The 18,318-nt window shown below is 58.0% G+C and overlaps 2 protein-coding genes across 2 annotated transcripts; one reads left to right on the top strand and one right to left on the bottom strand.

Moving 5' to 3' along the window:
* The first annotated feature begins 527 nt into the window (after positions 1 to 527).
* ERCC1 (ERCC excision repair 1, endonuclease non-catalytic subunit) lies at positions 528 to 11,935 on the top strand. Its single transcript, XM_048834386.2, has 10 exons — positions 528 to 831; positions 2,008 to 2,115; positions 3,148 to 3,453; positions 3,945 to 4,048; positions 4,426 to 4,525; positions 4,832 to 4,908; positions 5,656 to 5,755; positions 7,084 to 7,155; positions 7,634 to 7,702; positions 7,896 to 11,935. Exons 2-10 carry the CDS (start codon positions 2,035 to 2,037, stop codon positions 7,947 to 7,949), a joined length of 963 nt encoding a protein of 320 aa, XP_048690343.2. The 5' UTR covers positions 528 to 831; positions 2,008 to 2,034; the 3' UTR covers positions 7,950 to 11,935.
* Positions 11,936 to 12,243: 308 nt separating this feature from the next.
* Positions 12,244 to 14,463, bottom strand: POLR1G (RNA polymerase I subunit G). Its single transcript, XM_048834385.2, has 3 exons — positions 14,272 to 14,463; positions 14,020 to 14,158; positions 12,244 to 13,367 (listed from the first exon to the last, which is right to left on the bottom strand). Exons 1-3 carry the CDS (start codon positions 14,441 to 14,443, stop codon positions 12,701 to 12,703), a joined length of 978 nt encoding a protein of 325 aa, XP_048690342.1. The 5' UTR covers positions 14,444 to 14,463; the 3' UTR covers positions 12,244 to 12,700.
* Between the last annotated feature and the right edge of the window lie 3,855 nt (positions 14,464 to 18,318).

The following is an 18,318-nucleotide window of genomic DNA, read 5'->3' as shown; positions in this document are numbered from 1 at the left end:
CTCCAGTTGCCGTGGGGGAGGTCTAGGTGGGATATTAGGAAACACTATTTCACTAGGAGGGTGGTGAAGCACTGGAATGGGTTACCTAGGGAGGTGGTGGAATCTCCTTCCTTAGAGGTTTTTAAGGTCGGGCTTGACAAAGCCCTGGCTGGGATGATTTAGTCGGGGATCGGTCCTGCTTTGAGCAGGGGGTTGGACTAGGTGACCTCCTGAGGTCTCTCCCAGCCCTAATCTTCTATGAAATGTATTATTTTAATAATTTTAATGTGTAACAGTGTTACCTGCAGCAAAACTAGAACCTAGCAATCAAAAAGGGGTAGGGGAGTGGGACCTGCCAAGCAGCATCTCGCCCCTTCCCCCGGCCCTGCAAGGAGCTCAGTGGCCTTCTGCGCACTAATCCCACCAGTAATCTGGAGCCCCAGCCTCCCCCACACCATAGAGTCCGGAGGACCCGACGCTAGTCGGGCCCCAATGAGCCCATCTCGACGCCTCCTCCAGCTTCTCGCTACCACAGAGCCCGAGCAGTCCCGGGCTCCACACCATAGACTCCGGAGGACCCGAGGCTAGACAGGCCCCAGTGAGCTCATCTCGCTTCTCGCTACCACAGAGTCCCGGCGGCCCCGCAGGTAGAGCGGCCAGCGGGGGAAGCCGCTCCCTCTGGTCGCCTCACCCATAGAGTCTGGAGGCGCGGCGGAGCTGGTGTCCTCCCCGCGGGCCATCGCTGACATCACAGAGACCCGCGGGGCTGCGGCCAACCCCCAGCTCGCGCTCGACGGGGGAACGGAACCGTTCCGCTCCTTCCTTCATTGGGGGACGCGTCACGTGGTGCTGGTGAGGCCGAAGGCTAATGCGCATGCGCGGGGACCCCGAGACGAGCGTTGTTTTGAGTCGTGGCGCCACAGCCAATCACAGGGCGGAGGGGGCGGGGCGGAGCGGTCCTGCTAGTGAGTCCCCCGCCCTGCTGAAAAGCATCACGTGATTGGGCGGCAGCAGGGGCGGCGCGAGGCCTGACCCTGGCGGGAAGGGGGGCGGGGCGCCAGGCTCTGACCCCAACCGCGACCCCTGACCCCGACATTTATCCTGACCCCTATCACGACCCCCAGCACCTACCCCTGGTGGGGGGGCAGTGACCCTGAGCCAGCCCCGAACCCTGACCCTCTCCAGGCACCTTCCCCCAAACCTGACCCTGGCCCTGGCCCTGGCGGAGGCCTCAAGCCCCGACCCTCAACCCATGACCCAGGCCTGACTAGAGTTGCCAGTTTTGATTGGCCGTATTCCTGGAGATTTCACCGCACAATATAATCTTTAACGATTCATCTGTAATTCCTGGAGGTTGGCAACCCTAGTCCTGACCCTGGCACTTACCCTGGCCCCGGCACTTACCCTGGCCCCCTTACGCTGGCAGGGGGCGTCAAGCCCTGACCTGGGCAGGGGGCACTGGGCCCTGACTCGTGGGCTGCAGCGGGGGAGCCAGCACTAGCCCTACTGCTGGGAGCCCTGAACTGTGTAAGGCGCCCCAGAGCCCCCTGGGAAATAGGGCCTCTCCTGCCATGCTGACCTTCCACCCCCCATCCCCATCTAGCCATAAAGACAGTCTCCTGAACTTGTCCATGACCTTGGGGGGTCACAAACACCAGGCTGGGAGAGTCTGTGTCATCCAGTATTTCCCCTGACAGATAAGTCTGTACAAGCGAGTGGCTCCTGACACCAACCAAACATCAGTGTAGGACAAACCCCCCCTCCCCTGGCCACCTGTTACTGACTTATGCCCAGGAGACACTATCCCAATGTTTTCCCCTGGGGCACCTCAACTGTAACCCCAAGGAATGGGCCACATTGAGCGGGCTAGCAAGATAAATGCTGTGCTGTGCTGAGCTCAAGCCCTGCTGCCTTGAGCCCCTGCCCTTGAGAGCTCTTTGGTGCGTAACCACAGGACTATGAACTCTTCATAACCAGGCTGCTGAGTGAGGCTGGTCCCTGCTGATATCTGCTCTGGACTCTCCCCAGGAATCGCTGCAGGCTGGGTTCTGAAGGATGGAGCCCATGGAAGCAGCCCAGGCCCCTGAGGGGAGGAAGAGATTCACCGTGCAGTCACAGGACCCTGAACATACCATGGTAGGAAAGGAGGCAGGGGTGGCTCTTGGAGAGGACCTGCTAGGTAGCTCGTTGTGTCCAGGGACGCTGAGATTCACACACAGAGCACTGAGTTGGCTCTGCCTCTCCCCAGGAACCCCGAGGCACACCCTGCTTGTCATCAGATGTTCCGTTGTGTGCGTGTTTTTTTCACATGCTGGCCAAACAGCCCTCACAGCAGGCTCCAATTGAACTGCCCAATGAGACCACAAGACTTGGTTTAGTAGTGAAGGCGCCCAGCCAGGTTTGTTGCCAACACAGCACGGTGCTAATGCCCCGGCTCAATGGTTACAAGTACACTAACACATGTATGCCTATGACAATGGACTAGCTCAGTTAGCGGCAGGACTTCCCACTGCCCCGTAGGCCAGACGAAGGGTTAAAGTGAGGTATTCCAACATTTATAAATGAAAACAAACAATCTGGGATAAACAACTTACATATCACCTTAGGGGTTTCATGACATGTTTGTTACCTCCCCTTATACTTTCCTCTTGATGTTTCCGACAAAACATTTCTGTTCACCACCTGTCTTTGTACTTTTACTTGTGATGTTTCAGACAAAATATCCCTATTTATTACTTTTGTCAAACCATTTTATCAAGTGCTAGGTTGGGGTGTTCTTGTGCTGGCCTGCTGGAACGTGTTTACATAGCCGGTGTCTTTTAGCAATGCTAGCTGCGTTCGTGTGCCGGGCACTGACTTGCAGGCAAGCATCTGCATTTGCAGGGCCTGGCTGTTGCTCATAGCATAACTTTTGCTAACTTTGGTTCAGGCTTCAGGCCTTGCACCAGGCTCATGTGTCAGGCTCCCTCTTTCTGCTACGCTGCTCATTCTGGGTGCCCTAGCACAGAGCTGGCTCAGTGCTTCCCCCAAGAAACTCCCTGCTACCTCAGGGAATCCCTGGCACACTTGGGGTCACTCCAACTCATAGCCAGCTCCCCTTGAGAGGTCCCTGCCCACGCACAGCTGGCTCTGTCTCCCTCTCACCCAGGGTTTGTTGCTTCCCGCCAGGTGAGACCCATCTTCAAATCTTCTTGCTCTGCAGCAGAGCCCAGGGCCCCTGCCCTGCCTGGGGCCACCTCCTATGCCGAATACGTCGTCACACAGGTCTCTGTGTCCTCGGCCTCCATGCCAGTCTCCCCGCCTGCCAGGGTGACAGCTGCATCATCGGGGTCCAGAGCAGGAGCTGCCTCAGGAGTGCTCCCTCCAGGCAGTGAGGCCAGCACTGTACCCCCTGCTGCCAGTGGGGACTCAGACCCCAGCCCCATGCTGAAACCGGGGGCCAAGAGCAACTGCATCATCGTCAGCGCTCGCCAGGTGAGAGTGGGCGTGAGGTGGCTGCCTGAGGGGCACATCTGCTCACTCTCTTTTGGCATCAGAGGGGGCAGTCTCTCTCTGCAGGAGAGGTCTGTGGAGTGAGGGTCTCCCCAGGCCCTGGCTCTTGTGCTGCATGGTTCAGTGCCCCCCATCCCCATTGGGGGCTTGCCCACTCTGGGTCTCTCTCTGGTGCCCCCCATCAAGGGCTTGCCTGCCCTGCCCTATCCTTTCCCGGGTGCCCCTGTCAAGGGTTTGCCCAACCCCACCTCCCCTGGCCTCTCCGCAGCTCCTCCATTGAGGGCTTGCCCATCCTGCCTTTCCCCAGGTCTTCTGTCAGGGACTCACCCACCCCCTCTCTCCCAGCCGCTCACATTGAGGGCTTGCCCCCCCCATCGGGGGCTTCCAAGTCTCTCCTCCCAGTCTCTTAACAGTGCCCCGTCACAGCTGGCACCCCATTTCTGATGCTGTGAGGACTCCCCCTCTCTTCACAGCGGGGGAACCCCATCCTGAAATTTGTGCGCAACGTTCCCTGGGAGTTTGGCGAGATCATCCCTGACTATGTGCTGGGCCAGAGCACATGTGCCCTCTTCCTGAGGTGGGTGGGTGAGCCAATGCCAGGGAGAGCTGGGCTTTCTGGGGGTGGAGTTGGGGGGCAGGCCGATGGCTGGGAGAGCCGGTTGGGGGGGCAGGCCGATGGCTGGGAGAGCCGGTTGGGGGGCAGGCTGATGGCTGGGAAAGCCTGGCTCTGGGTCGGGGTTGGTGGGGAAGGTTGATGGCTGGAAGAGCTGGGCACTTAGGGTGATTGAGTGGGTCAGGATGATGGCTGGGAGAGCTGGGCTCTTGTGAGGGGGAGTTGGGGAGCAGGCCGATGGTTGGGAGAGCTGGGGTTGCAGGGCAGGCAAGGAGGGTTGCCAGTGGGGTGGGCAGGAGAGGGGTTGCCCATGGCTCCGCTGCTCTCTGCTCCCCTCACAGCCTGCGGTACCACAACCTGAACCCCAAATACATCCATGAGCGGCTGCAGCTCCTGGGGAAGGCGTACGCGGTGCAGGTGCTGCTCGTGCAGGTCGATGTGGTAAGGAGCCCCAGTGCCTCGGTCCCCTCCTAGCCTGAACCAGACCCTCTCCTGCAACAGTGCCTTCTCCCTCCCTGCTGCACGGCTGGGGGAGGGGGCCTGGAACCAGCACCCTCCCCTCCAGCCACCTCCCCAGTTTCCCATCCTACTGCACAGTGATCCACCTGCTTCTCCAGCCTCCATGGCCTCACCCAGCCACTCCCATTGCTCCTCCCCAGCTCAATTCCCCCTTCATCCCTGGTCATACACCCCCTGCCTCCTCCACTGCCTCCCGTCTCAGAGGGGAATTGCTTTCCTTTGCTGTAGAAGGACCCACACCAGTCACTGAAGGAACTGGCCAAGCTGTGCATCCTGGCCGACTGCACCCTCATCCTGGCCTGGAGGTGAGAGCTGGAGGCTGGGCCCATCACATCGAGGGTGACACCCAGACCCAGGGAGTGGGGAGTCAGAGGCCGGGCCAGATGGGCTTCATGCCAGGTGGGATGCACTGGGAGTGCCTTGCCAAGGGGCAAGATGTGTGGGGGAACTGGAGGCTGGGTCAGGTCAGCCTGGGTGTGTCCTGCCAAGGGCCGTGAGACCCAGGCCCCTGCTCCCATCTCTGCTGGAATGTGATGGAGCTGGTGGGTAACCTGGGGATTTGGCTGCCATTGTGACTGGACTCCTGGGTTCCATTCCCAACACTGTGACCGTGGGCAGGTCCCTTCCCCAGTGAGGAGCGGATCAAGCCCGGCTGGCCGGAGGTGGCAAGTCTTCTCAGGGCAGCATGTTTCATTTTTCAAGCACTGCCCAAAGGCTCCCCATCGTCCTCAGCGTGCCTAGGCCTGTGTGCCGAAAGCTCCGCTCGACTGCCCCCCGTGGGCCTTGGGGAGCACCCAGGGACCCTCTGAGGCCGATGACAGGAGCAGGGCTGGGGTCTAAGCACGGAGCTGAACATTGGCCCTAGCAGCTGCTCAGCCAGCCTGGCAGCTGGACCCTGCCTGTGCCTGGCTTTGAACGCCACTCCCTGCCAGCTGGGGCACCTTCCAGTGGGGCTCAGCATTGTGGCGTTAACCCTTCCTGGTGTGCACTGTGCCTGTTCAATCCAGTCTCATGATTCCTGAGCTAATTCTTGGGTCTCCGGTTCCCCTCAGCCCCGAAGAGGCTGGTCGCTACCTGGAAACGTACAAAGCCTACGAGCAGAAACCAGCTGACCTGCTCAAGGAGAAGGTGGATCAGGACTTCCTGTCCATAGTAAGGCTACCCTGCTGTGCACTTCCCTGCAGCAGTGCCAGGCCAGGGACCCCTGTGCTGAGCTTCCCCACAGCAGTGCCCTGCCAGGGACCCCTATGCCATGAGTTTCCCCACAGCAGTCTCATGGCAGCAGCCAAACAATGTGGTGAGCTTCCGCACAGCGGTGTCCTCACTAGGTCTCCTGTAGCAGAAGTGTCTCTCAGCAACATGCAGTGGGAAGGGGAGAGGGGAATTAAGTTTATGACTGGTGTGAGTGCACTTTCCCCGGCCAAGGAGGGGCGCTGTCACCTGCACGGTTCGATGTCTAGCTGGCAGCCGGTGTCAAGTGGAGTGCCCCAGGGGTCGGTCCTGGGGCTGGTTTTGTTCAACATTTTCATTAATGATCTTGATGATGGGATTAATTGCACCCTCAGCAAGTTTGTGGGTGACACTAAGCTGGGGGGAGAGGTAGACAGGCTGGAGGGTAGGGATAGGGTCCAGAGTGACCTAGACAAATTATAGGATTGGGCCAAAAGAAATCTGATGAGGTTCAACAAGGACAAGTGCAGAGTCCTGCACTTAGGACAGAAGAATCCCAGGCACGGCTACAGGCTGGGGACCAACGGGCTAAGCGGCAGTTCTACAGAAAGGGACCTGGGGATTACAGGGGATGAGAAGCTGGATATGAGTCAGCAGTGTGCCCTTGTTGCCAAGAAGGCCAACAGCATATTGGCCTGCATTAGTAGGAGCATTGCCAGCAGATCAAGGGAAATGATTATTCCCTTCTATTCGGCACTGGTGAGGCGACATCTGGAGTATTGCATCCAGTTTTGGTCCCTGCACTACAGAAATGATGTGGAGAAATTGGAGAGAATCCAGCAGAGGGCAATTAAAATGATTAGGGGGCTGGGACACATGACTTACGAGGAGAGGCTGAGGGAACCAGGCTTATTAAGTCTGCAGAAGAGAAGAGTGAGGGGGGATTTGATAGCAGCCTTCAACTACCTGAAGGGGGGCTCCAAAGAGGATGGAGCTCGGCTGTTCTCAGCGGTGGCAGATGACAGAACAAGGAGCAATGGTCTCAAGTTGCAGTGGGGGAGGTCTAGGTTGGATATTAGGAAAAGCTATTTCACTAGAAGGGTGGTGAAGCACTGGAATGGGTTACCTAGGGAGGTGGTGGAATCTCCATCCTTAGAGGTTTTTAAGGCCCGGCTTGGCAAAGCCCTGGGTGGGATGATTTAGTTGGTGTTGGTCCTGCTTCGAGCAGGGGGTTGGACTAGATGACCTCCTGAGGTCTCTTCCAACCCTAATCTTCTATGATTCTATGCAGCAGCTGTTTCTCTTTCCAGGTGACAGATTGTCTGACCAGCATGAAGTCAGTTAACAAGACGGACACACTGAGCCTTCTCTCAACATTTGGGGTGAGCCACCTGCTGCCCATCAGGGTGCAAACTGGGCCTTGCCACTGCTAGCTCTGAGCAGGGCAGGCTGCCTTTTGGGACTACTTAGGCCCATTGCTCTCTTTGTATCAGTTCATGCAGGACAGGTGCCCAGCTGGGTCTCTGGGCTTTCCCTGCAGTGCATGAGCACTGTCTATCAGGGCAGTATGCTGCCCCCAGAGAGGCATGCGAGTTGCAGGAAAGAATAGGATGGCAAACCAGCCTGGCCCAAGCTGCTGAACCCCCACCCCCTAGAGCTCCCAGCCTGCAGGAGCCCCCCTGGGAGGAGACATGTCATCAGCCCACACACCATATTGCAGTGCGGCAGCAGGACTGGGTCACTACTTCCCAATGAGCGTGAGGGGCAGAGTGCTGGGGCCGAATGGAAGGACCCGGCAGGTCACGCCTTGTGGCCTAGGCTTTCTGGGGTCACCTCTGACTCTGAACGTTGTTGTTTCAGTCTCTGGCGAACATTGCACAAGCATCCAAGGAGGATCTCTCCCTCTGCCCAGGCATCGGGCCCCAGAAGGTGAGTAGGAGCAGGATGGAGAACTCTCTGATGCACCAGCTAGGTGCTCATCCTCCCCCTTGCCTTACCTGTGCACCAAAGGGGCTGCATGGAACTAGCTGGGTGCATTCCTGGGTGAAAGCCCCAGCAGAGGATGCTGGCCCCAGAGCTCCAGCCTTCACCGGCTCAGGGCTTTCCTCTGATTTCCTTACAGGCCAAGAGGCTCTTTGACACCCTCCACGAGCCCTTTCTGAAGATCCCCAAATGAGCGGAGCCAATCCCCTACAGCACTGCCAGCAGCACAGACAAACAGGAATGAACAACCCCCCTTGCCCAGCAGGCCATGCGTCCCTGCCAGCATGCCGTATGCTGTCTGCCAGGAAGCCAGGGCCCCGGGGGACACTTAGCAGCACCAGGAACCAAAGCCCAGCTGTTGCTGCAAGTCTGGACTTTGACAATAAAGCCACAGTTGGGCCTGGCCACCGAACAGCATCTCATGCGGGTTTGGCTCATGGAGTCGTCCTGCCCAAGCTGTGTCTGCCTGCAGGGAGTGGGGGGCTCATCAAACCTCACTGCCAGGGGCCAGATGATGGGTAAAGCAGAAACTTGGACACAGCCCCACCTGGTAGCTGGACAGGAGTTTTTGGCATCTAGGCTCCCCACGTCCTCCCGGGAAGGGGTGCTGGCTGGCTCAGGAATCTCAGCCTGGGGAAGTGTGAGGGAGCTGTTCCAATCCCCTCCACCCACTGCACTGACAGCATGCGTTGTAGCCTGCAGCCTCAAGGGCATGCACTGCAGGTGCAGGAATCCATGCCAACCTGGCACTCCCTGCACATATGTGGAGGAGTCCCCTGCTGGGGACCCTCCCAGCACCTTCCCTTGCCCCACTGCCACATGGAAGGAGCAGCCAATAGCTTCTAGTGCAGCCAGGGGAGATTTGCTAGAGCAAGGACTCCAGGTCTCTGGGGTTAGAGCACTGCCTTGATGCCAGGAGCTGGAGTGGGGGTGGGGAAAGCTGCTCACCTTTGTGTGTGTTATGGCCCCAGCAGGGAGCTGTCAGATCCGTAGAGTAAGTGCTATGGCCTCATCTTTGAAACAGCCTGCAGGAAGAAGCCTTATAGGGGTCTGACTCTTCCTCCAGGGCTAGCCCTGTGGCTTCACCATCTCCTTAGACTGGACCTCTGGGCCTTCAGCACCCCTGCTTCACCCCATGAGCTCCCTTCAGCATGTCCCACTGAGGCAGACCCCTGAAGGAGACTTGCAGATTTTCCAAGGATCAATACACCTCTGCAAGCCACTCACAGCGCTTTCAAACCAGGAGGGGTTAGTAGCCCTGTGGAACACAGCACAGGAAGTCCTTAGGTTAGCAGAGAGAAGTGTAGGTTAAAGCAGTGGTTTTCAAACTATGGGACTGGGTTGCGGAATGTAAGGCACCGGGTCATGGTGGCTCTGGTCAGCACCGCCAACGGGGCCATTAGAAGTCCCCTCGGTGGTGCTGCCCGGATAAGGCAGACTAGTCCCTGCCTGTTCTGACCCCGCGCTGCGCCCCAGAAGCAACCAGCCGCAGGTCTGGCTTCTAGGCGGGGAGGGCCCCAGGGCTCCACATGCTGCCCAAGCACCGGCTCTGCACTCCCATTGGCCAATTTCCGGGCAAAGGGAGCTGGGGGGGGGGGTGTGCCTGCACCTCCGCCTAGGAGCTGGACCTGCTGCTGGCCACTTCCGGGGTGCAGTGCAGTCTGCAGGGCCAGGAGAGGCAGGAAGACTGCCTTAGCACCCCTGCTGTGCTGCTGATGGGGAGCCGCCCGAGGTAAGCCTGCACCCCAATCCTCTGCCCCAACCCGCCCCCCCAAACCCAGAGCCCCTTCCTGCACCCCAAACTCCTCATCCCCAGCCCCACCCCAAAGCCCTCACCCCAACCCTCTGCTCCAGCCCTGAGCCCCTCCCAAACCCCTCATCCCCAGCTCTGTTGGGTTATGGGCATCAACAATTTTCTTCAACTGGGTTGCCAGAAAAAAAGTTTGAAAACCACTGGGTTGAAGCATAGTCCATGGGGGGGTAACCAGAGCCCCGCCAAGCTGTAGTGAATCCCCTTGTTCAAGCTCTGTCGTCCCGCACGCCCCATCAGACTCTAGGTGTGCCCCAAGAGCTTCCCACAGGCTCCACTTAGCCCCCCCCTCGCTGAGCTGGGGAGTCTGTTTCTCTCTGGGTCCTTGGTTGCTAGGTGTCAGTGTCCAGGCCCCTGGATCTGCTATTGTCTGCTCAGATGCTCCACCAGTAGGGTCTATGTGGGCCTCAATCACCCTAACAACTGGTTACTATTCACCCCATAGCTTACCCTGCCCTGGGAGCAAACAGTCCCTTTCCACCCATGGGGGAAACTGAAGCACAAGCAGGCCCTCTAAAACTATTACAAAAAATCCCCATTTTGTCTCAAGAGTCACTAACTCCAACCATGGCCACTGCCAGACATCACAGTCCCCCACGCACCAGGGAGCTGTTCAAGCTGCCAGACCTGAGAGAAGGGCAGCAGCTGGGGCAAGTCACAGGCATCATGGGAGCAGCATAAGGCTCCAGGGACAGCCCCAGAACCAGGGCTGAAACAAGTGGATGGTTGTGGGAGGGGACCTCTCAATTCCAGCACACGGCACACTGTAACAGCATCCCAGGTTTAATTCACAAAGTTACACCGATGGAGCGGTAGGGTTTAAATGAGGCAAGTTAAATAAAATACCTCCTGTTAGCTTGGGAGAGTGGCATCTGGGAGTGCACTGATTCAATGGTGGCTGCGGTTTGGGGGTCCCTGAGGTTTGGGGGTGCAGTCATTCAGTGGGGGCAGCATCTCTGAGGTTTGGGGCTGCAATGACTCAGTGGGGCTTGGGGGTCTCTGAGGTTTGGGGTGCAGTGATTTAGCAGGATTCTGAGGGGGCACAGTGAGTCACTGGGGCTCATGCCAAGGGTGTTGCCCTTGCCCTGCCAACCCCACTCCTTCCCTGCCAACTGTCTCTGAGCCTGCCACTAAAGGTGGCTGTGCCCCTGACAGCCCCTCTCCAGTACTGGGGCCCCACCAGAGCACCCACCAAAATGGCTGCATCTGCCACTCCCATCGCTCTGCTTGGCTCCTCTCCCCCAGGGACACAGGCCCTGCCCGCTCCCCTGCGTGCGCACACACATGGAGCCAGGTCAACGAGGTGATGGCTGTGCCCACATGGGAGTGCGCAGAGCCTGGGGAGCTGCTGGGAGAAGCAGCTCTGCACCCCACACCTCCAGCTTCTGCAGAGTCTGTTCCCAACCCCCCCCACCTCCCCCACCCCCAAAGTACTGCCCAGAACCTGCCCTGCCACTCCTCCCCCCACAACTGGGGTGACTGGCCTGGTCACACTCACCCCCAGCACCCTGGCCCTGCTTCCCAGCAGGCACATGGGCCCTGGGAGCCACACCAGGGCAGGACCTTCAAGGTAGAGGCCCACTGGCACCCAGCTCCCCTGCTAACACCCTTCTCCCTGTGGCCAGGGCACTAAGTGAGAGGCCTAGCAGTGGATGGGGAAGCTCCTCAGCACAGTACCTTGGTTCTAGACAGGGCATTGATGCTCCCCCGGGGGGGGGGGCGGGGAGGGAGGGGCTCCCTGAGCCAGGCCCCTGCCCCCCAGCAGCAGAAAGGAACACACCAGGCACTGCTGCCCACTCCCTGGCTCTGGCACACCGCAGAACTCCCCTCCCCTAGCAAACAGGCTTCAGCCTCAGCCAGCCTCCATCTCCCATCCGGTCCCCTCCACCTTCCCTGACAAGCAGGCAGGAGGCACTGAGGGAGGCCCATGCCCAGCTGTGCCATGCTGCCTGGGAGCTCAGTAAGGCACTGCCCCTGGCAGCTGGATAAATGGGGACATGAGCTGGGTTGAAGGGTTCATGTTTAGTTATTCCACCTGGAAACAGTCAGGGCACACCCTGACTGTTTTGTAGAAGCAATGCACACATTGCTCTATTCAAGGACAAGGACTAGATATGAACCATGAGAAGTTGATTAAATGACAGTAACCGTGGGAAGCTTTCTTTGCCTGAGCTCAAGGCCTGAGAACCAGGCTTGTAGTAGATAAAAGTTGGTAAACAAGTATATTAATCAACGTCATACATTCCTTTGTGTGTCTTTTTGCGGTAGAAGTATGTAATGCATAGGGGGGAGAAATATAATAAAAGGGGAAGGTGGAAAGCTGGGGGCAGCAGCCCATTTCAGCTGACCAGCCTGCTTGCTTGCATAAAGCTGTGTTCTGCCTCATCAGTAAACCGCCACACTGGGTGACTCCCCCTGACCCCCAAGCCCTAGCCCCAGGGCTGCTGGGAACCTCCCAGCTCCCGCAGCAGGAACCCTGGGGAAAGCCAGTACAAGGCACCAGACTCAACCCGATTTCCAGTGTGGTGGTGGTGCAGCACAAGAACCGGAATGGTTGGGGAGGTGGGGGTGCCTGGCCTCATGGGGAGCTAGCTGCCCTCTCCCCTCCCCGCCAGGGAACAGTCACTGGTGGTGAGGGGCACCCTACAGCCACGGCGCTGAAAGGAGACAGAACAAGTCCCCATGCGTACTTGCATTTATAACTGAAGGCAGAGACACAACACAACTCCACTCCCTGTGGCCCCTCCCAGCCTTGGGCAGGATCCTGCAGCCACCCAGGCGGCAGCCAGCAGGGTTCAGCCAGTAGCCGCCACAAACACCAGGCACACCCAGATCAGCCTAGCCACAGTCGCCAGCTGGGTCCCAGAACGTGTCCTGCTCCGCCTGGAGCCACCAAGGCCTCCCCCTTCTTCCTGTGGCAGCAGGCACTGCACGGGCACCTCTGGGTGGCCCTGGAGGAGCAGGGGGCCCAATGCACCCAATGCCTATGGAGGGATGCTGGGACTTTGGAGGGTAGTCTGGGGCACCCCATATGAAGCTGGCATTCCCCATCTCTGTAGCAGGTCAGAGCAGTGATGGGCCGTCCTCACCACACGTCTTGAGTCAAACCCCCTGGCCCCAGGCTTCAGCCACATTCACTCCTGGGAACACGCAGGCTCCTGCTTTATGAAGCTGGGGTCCAGCAGCTCGGCCTTGCCTGACCAGACTGCCCCCTCCAGAGCCTCGTATTTGTGCTTCTTTTTCTTCTTCTTGTGCTTGGGGCTCAGATGCCCCAGAGTGGGCCCCTCTGCCCCCCTAAAGCCATCATCCTCCCCTCCGGGGGGTTTAGGGCCAGGATCACTACTCCCCCAGCCCCAGGGCTCCTCGGGAGGCTCCTGCTTTATCGACACCAGCAGCTCCACAGGCTCCTCTTTCACTCTCTTTTTCTTCTTCTTCTTCCTGGCAGACCCCAGCACATCTGTCACTGGCGTGGATGTGGTGGCCTCTGGGCATCGTTGCTTTGGGCTGCCCCCAAAGGGCAGGAAACGCTGCCGGAGGCCTTCTGGGACCTGGAGGGGAGGCCTGGCTGCAACAGCCTGGCCAGGGCTCCTGCTGCTGGGATCCCCAAATCTCTCGCAGATGCGCATGCAGCCGTGGAAGGAGGCTGCGCAGGAGAGCTGGCCAGAATGGGTGGAGGACACTAGCAGGGAGGGACTGCCCAGCTCCCCCAAGGTACTGTGGATGTCAAAGACCCGCTGCGTCCCATCAAACTTTGTCTTCAGCGTCTGGAACCCGACCAGGGGCACAGCGCAGCCATCCAGGCTGAGGAGGAAGCAGGAGAACCTCAGGTGAGCCTTGGGCTGGAACAGCACGGTAACCAGGGGGCATGAGCTTCGAGGCAGCCTCACCCACAGGCCAGGCCCCTGGCTCCATACCCCCACAGCAGACTAGGGCTCAGAACTGGCTGCTCTGTGAGTCCCAGGCTTTGCACAAGCCTCTGAAGGACCAAAGCCAGTACAGAGCTTGGGGGTAGAGCAGCTACCTCACCTCGCCAGTGTCCTGCGGGCCCTTCTAGGCTTCACTCCCTACCCAAGGGAGAAAGCACTGGACAGGAAGGTAACAGGCCCCCACCAAGGGACTTAGCATGCTGGATAGATTACAAGGAAAGCCACAGCACCCCACCCAGCCCCGCACAGGGGGGCAGGAACATCATCCTCACCATACCGAGGGGAAGAGTCTGGCCCAAGTTCACCCAGTGAATGACCACTAGACCCCACTTCCCTCCCAGAGCTAGGGAGGGAACAAGGGTTGCCAACCCTCCAGGATTGGCCTGGGAGTCGCCAGGAATTAAAGATTATGCCACGTGATGTGGTGAAACCTCCAGGAATACATCAAACCAAAACTGGCAACCCTAGAGAGAACCCAGGCGTCCTGGCTCCCAGCCCCCCTCCGGCAGGGCCGGCCTGCCCCTCACCTGTCCGGGCTGAAATCAGCCGGCGCTCGGATCAGCCACAGCTCCTTGGAGGGGCCCCGCAGCTCGTCGGGGGCGAAGGGCGTCCCGGGGGCGAAGGGGCTCGGGGAGAAATCCGGGGGGCACTGGAACCGCGGCGGCTCTGCCAGGAGGACACGGTAAAGGGCGGGTTAGAGGGGCCCGGGGGGGAGGCTGCACAGAGAGGGAGCCCGGGACACCCCCCGGCCCGGCCCGGGCCCCCCCGGCCCCACTCACCCCCCAGCGCCACCCGCTCCATGCTGCAGGCGCCGAGCGAGCGGAAGAATCCACGTGGGGCCACCGCTTCGTGGCCCCGCCCCGGCCGGGCCGACTCACTGGCCTGGCAGGGGGGAGCGCGATCTCCGGCTCTGCCCCTGCTGGGGCTTGGTACGGTCCCGGCCTGGACCATCCTTCTGGGCGGGGTGTCCGTCCGACCCCTGCCGTGTCCTCTTGGTTCGGCCCTCGACAAAGTCTCCTGCCTCCCCAGCGGCGCGCGCGGAAGGGACAGCGCCGCCCTTGCCCCTAGCGGCAGTCCGCTGTGTGTGCAGCCCGGCAGTTCGCCCTCGCCCCTGTGGCCCCAGCCTGGTGCTGGGAGCTGATTAGCCACATCCCTCCCCGCGTCCTTTTCTTCCTGGCTGGACTGAGTTCCTCCCTAAGCATGGCCTGCAGGCTTTGTTCCTAGGCTATGAAAACTCACCTTGTTTGTGCCCAACCAGCAATGCAGCTGGCTCTGGGGCAGAGCCCTGGCCTCTTCCTCATTTCCCACCCCACGTCTTACCTCCGCAGTGAACATCTTGTGTTTGCTTCCAGGGCACTGATACAAATGTTCAAAAGCCAACTGAGCAGGACCCCAATAGAGACACAGCTGCTCAGGGAGGATGCCTTGTTTACAGTTAGGTATCCAGACCTATCCATCAGCCAGCTTTTAATCCATTTAATGTGGGCCATGTTCATGGTTTATCATTCTAGTTTTTTAGTCTAAATGTTGTGCAGCACCAGGTCAAACGCCTTACAGAAGAGTGGAGATATTATGTCAACACTCTTACCTTTATCAACCAAACTTGTAGTCTCATCAAAAAAAGATGTCAGGTTAGTATGACAGGATCTGTTTCCCACAAACTCCTGTTGATTGGCATTAATTACAACACCTTCAGTTCTTCATTAATCGAGTCCCATATCAGCCACTCCATTATGTTGCCTGGGATCGCTGTCCGACTGGCAGTCCTAGAATTACCCAGGTCATCCCTGTGACAGGATCCCCGGGGTGCAGCCTGGGACTGTGGGACAACTGTGCCCCCTTGTCCCTCGCAAAGCATTGTGAGAGACAGCCTAGGCTGGAGAGATAAGCAGCAAACCCCTCCACGTGCTCTGATTACCCCACACCCAGCTAGATTGCATGAATGCTCCCAGAGCCACTCATGAATCACACAGAGAAAGCCAAAGCCCCCCAGCTCCCAGGCTTGCACCTCAGGAATATACTGTCTTGCACTTGTAACCCTTCTGCCCTTCAGATTTGGCAGCAACAAGGGCCGGGTTCAGTATCTAGGGGATCCATTCCAATAACACAATGCAAACCGGCTCGAGCCCCCACCCAGTGACCTGGGACAAATCTATACCACCCCCGCTGGGCGCCTCCAAGAGGCAATACTTCCCCTCTCACAAGCACATAGTCTGAGTGTAGCAAAAAGCCTTTTAATAACAGAGAGAAACAATGTGGCATTATGTTGGGGAAACACCACCAACAGAATTCATAACACAACCCATGAGCAAAAAAACCCACCCCAAGCAAATTGGGGCATGCCCTTTTCCCTTTGGTTCTTGAGTCCAGCAACCCCAAATCACCCAAAGTCCCAAAAGTCCAATGACCCAAAAGTCTCTGTCCCTGGTCAGGGCAGCCCCAGAGTTCGAAAGTTTATCTGCGGAGCTTTACCTCCCAACCTGGGTGGAGATGGGATGGGGGTAAGAGGCACCTTACATGATCTGAAGCTGACCACCCCACAGCTCCATAGGCCTTTGCTTCGCTCCGCTCCGCCAGCCACCCCACGAACTCCTTCGCTCAGCTCCGCTCCGCGGCCCACAAGCAGCTCCCGCCGTCCCACGAACTGCTCCACCAGCCGGTCCACAAACTGCTCCGCGTCCCACAAGCAGCTCCCACTGTCCTACGCACTGCTCCACCAGCCTGTCCACAAGGCACTCCAGCCGTCCCGCAAACTGCTCCACAATATATCTTCAGGCTCCCCCACTACTTAACACAACACTCAGTGATTTCAGCTCTCAGTCAGTTCAGCTCTTTGGTGAATTCAGCTTGCAGCAGGGGAGCCTCAGTACTGGTGCACCATTAGCCTAAAGTGAGCTCAGCAGCCTGTAACTAGACTCCTAATAGAATCAAAATTAGCTCTGATATTCCACAGTGGAGAAAGAAGGAAGTGCAATTAGCATGTAAGGCCCTCACCAAGGGGCCCATACCACCAAGTATTAATACCTATCCCCAACCTCTCTCCATTCAGAGTTTTGGAACCCATGACCCTTGCCTAGCAAGTGCTACTTAGTTGATGGTGAGTCCCTCCATCATAACAAAAGGCCAAGTACAGTTCCAAGCACAGTTCCCATAATCAGGGTAATAACAATTTATTCTTCCTGCCCCAATAACAGAGACACTGGGGATCCCACAGCAGCCAAAGTGACCATTTGGGCAGCTATGGCCTAATTCTAGGCAGGGTGGGTGTGCCTATGCAAATGAGATCGGCCCCTCAAGTTCTTTTCCACAACTTGCCACACCTCACCACCAGATGTCAGGGTGGAGCTCATCCTGACACTGCTTACACACTGCTCAAGATGAGCAATGCAAATTTATTAATTGGTTCACTACTTCATCAATGGAAAATGGATGTACATCAGCTTTTGTAAATCTGAGCAGATTTACCAAACACTTCAGGCAAACTCACTGGTAAAGATAATCAGTAAAACAAGTTTATTGACTACAAAAGATAGATTTTAAGTGATTATAAGTGATAGGCAAAAAGTCAGAGGTAGTTACCAAAATAAAATAAAATAAAATGTAAGCAGGCAGGTTAAACTCTCAACCTTATTAGCCTGGACAACATCTAGATTAAGCAGTTTTTCTCACCCCACTGGATATTGCAGTTCATAGTCCACAGGTTTCACCCTTGAAGCCTGGGTCAGTCTCCTCTGTTGGAGTCTTCAGTCTTCAGAGTGTCCTTGTTGCAGTGTAGGTGTGGGAGAAGGAGAAAGGCAAAGCATGGGGCCCCTGTGTTCTGTTTTATACCCTCAGTCCCATGTGTTTGGAGAACACAAGTCCAGGCATGTCTCATGGGCATTGCTGAGTCCCCGGGCAAGGTTGAGCAATTATCCTAGGGTGGGCTTGTGCAAGTAAGGCTACATCTACACTACAGCCAGGATCAATGCTCTGAGATCGATCTACTGGCAGTTGATTTATCGCAGAGGTGGGCAAACTTTTTGGCCCAAGTGCCACATTTGGGTGAGGAAATTGTATGCAGGGCCATGAATGTAGGGCTGGGGCAAGGGGGTGGGGGTGAGGGTGGGAGTGTGGGGTATGGGAGAGGGGGTGGAGTGCAGGAGGGGGCTCAGGGCAGGGGGTTGGGGTGAAGGAGGGGTTTGGGGTGCAGGCTCTGGCCTGGTGCCACTTAGCTCAGGTGGCTCCGGGGGGGCAGCAGCACGCAGCAGCGCTCAGGCAGACTCCCTGCCTGCCCTGCCCCTGCGCCACTCCCGGAAGTGGCCAGCATGTCCGGCAGTGGCTCCTAGGGCTGGGGTGGGGCAGGTGGCTCAGCCGTGCGCAGCCCTCTCCTGTGGATACCACCCCCAAAGCTCCCATTGACTGTGGTTACTCGTTCCCAGCCAATGGTAGCTGCGGGGGGAGGTGCCTGCAGGTAAGGGCAGTGCACGGAGCCCTCTGTCCCCTCTCCCCCAGGGGCTGCAGGGACGTGGTGCCGGCCGCTTCCGGGAGCGGTGTGGGCCCAGGGCAGGCAGGGAGCCTGCCTTAGCCCCACTGTGCCACGGGCGAGGCTAGCAATCCCACAGGCTGGATTGAAAGCCCTGACAGGCCAAATCTGGCCTGCGGGTCATAGTTTGCCCTCCCCTGATTTAGCGGGTCTAGTAAGGACCCGCCAAATCGACAGCAGATCGCTCTCCAGTTGATCCCTGTACTCTACCCCTGACAAGAAGAGTAAGGTAAGTTGACGGGAGAGTTTCTCCCATCCTACACCCCATGGTGTAAACCCTGCAGTAACTCGACCTAAGGTACAT

The sequence above is a fragment of the Caretta caretta genome, chromosome 23, assembly GCF_965140235.1.
Source record: "Caretta caretta isolate rCarCar2 chromosome 23, rCarCar1.hap1, whole genome shotgun sequence".
In the NCBI taxonomy this organism is placed as follows: Eukaryota; Metazoa; Chordata; order Testudines; family Cheloniidae; genus Caretta; species Caretta caretta.
Note: the sequence above shows the minus strand (reverse complement) of the source record. Positions and strands in the feature narration are given on the sequence as shown.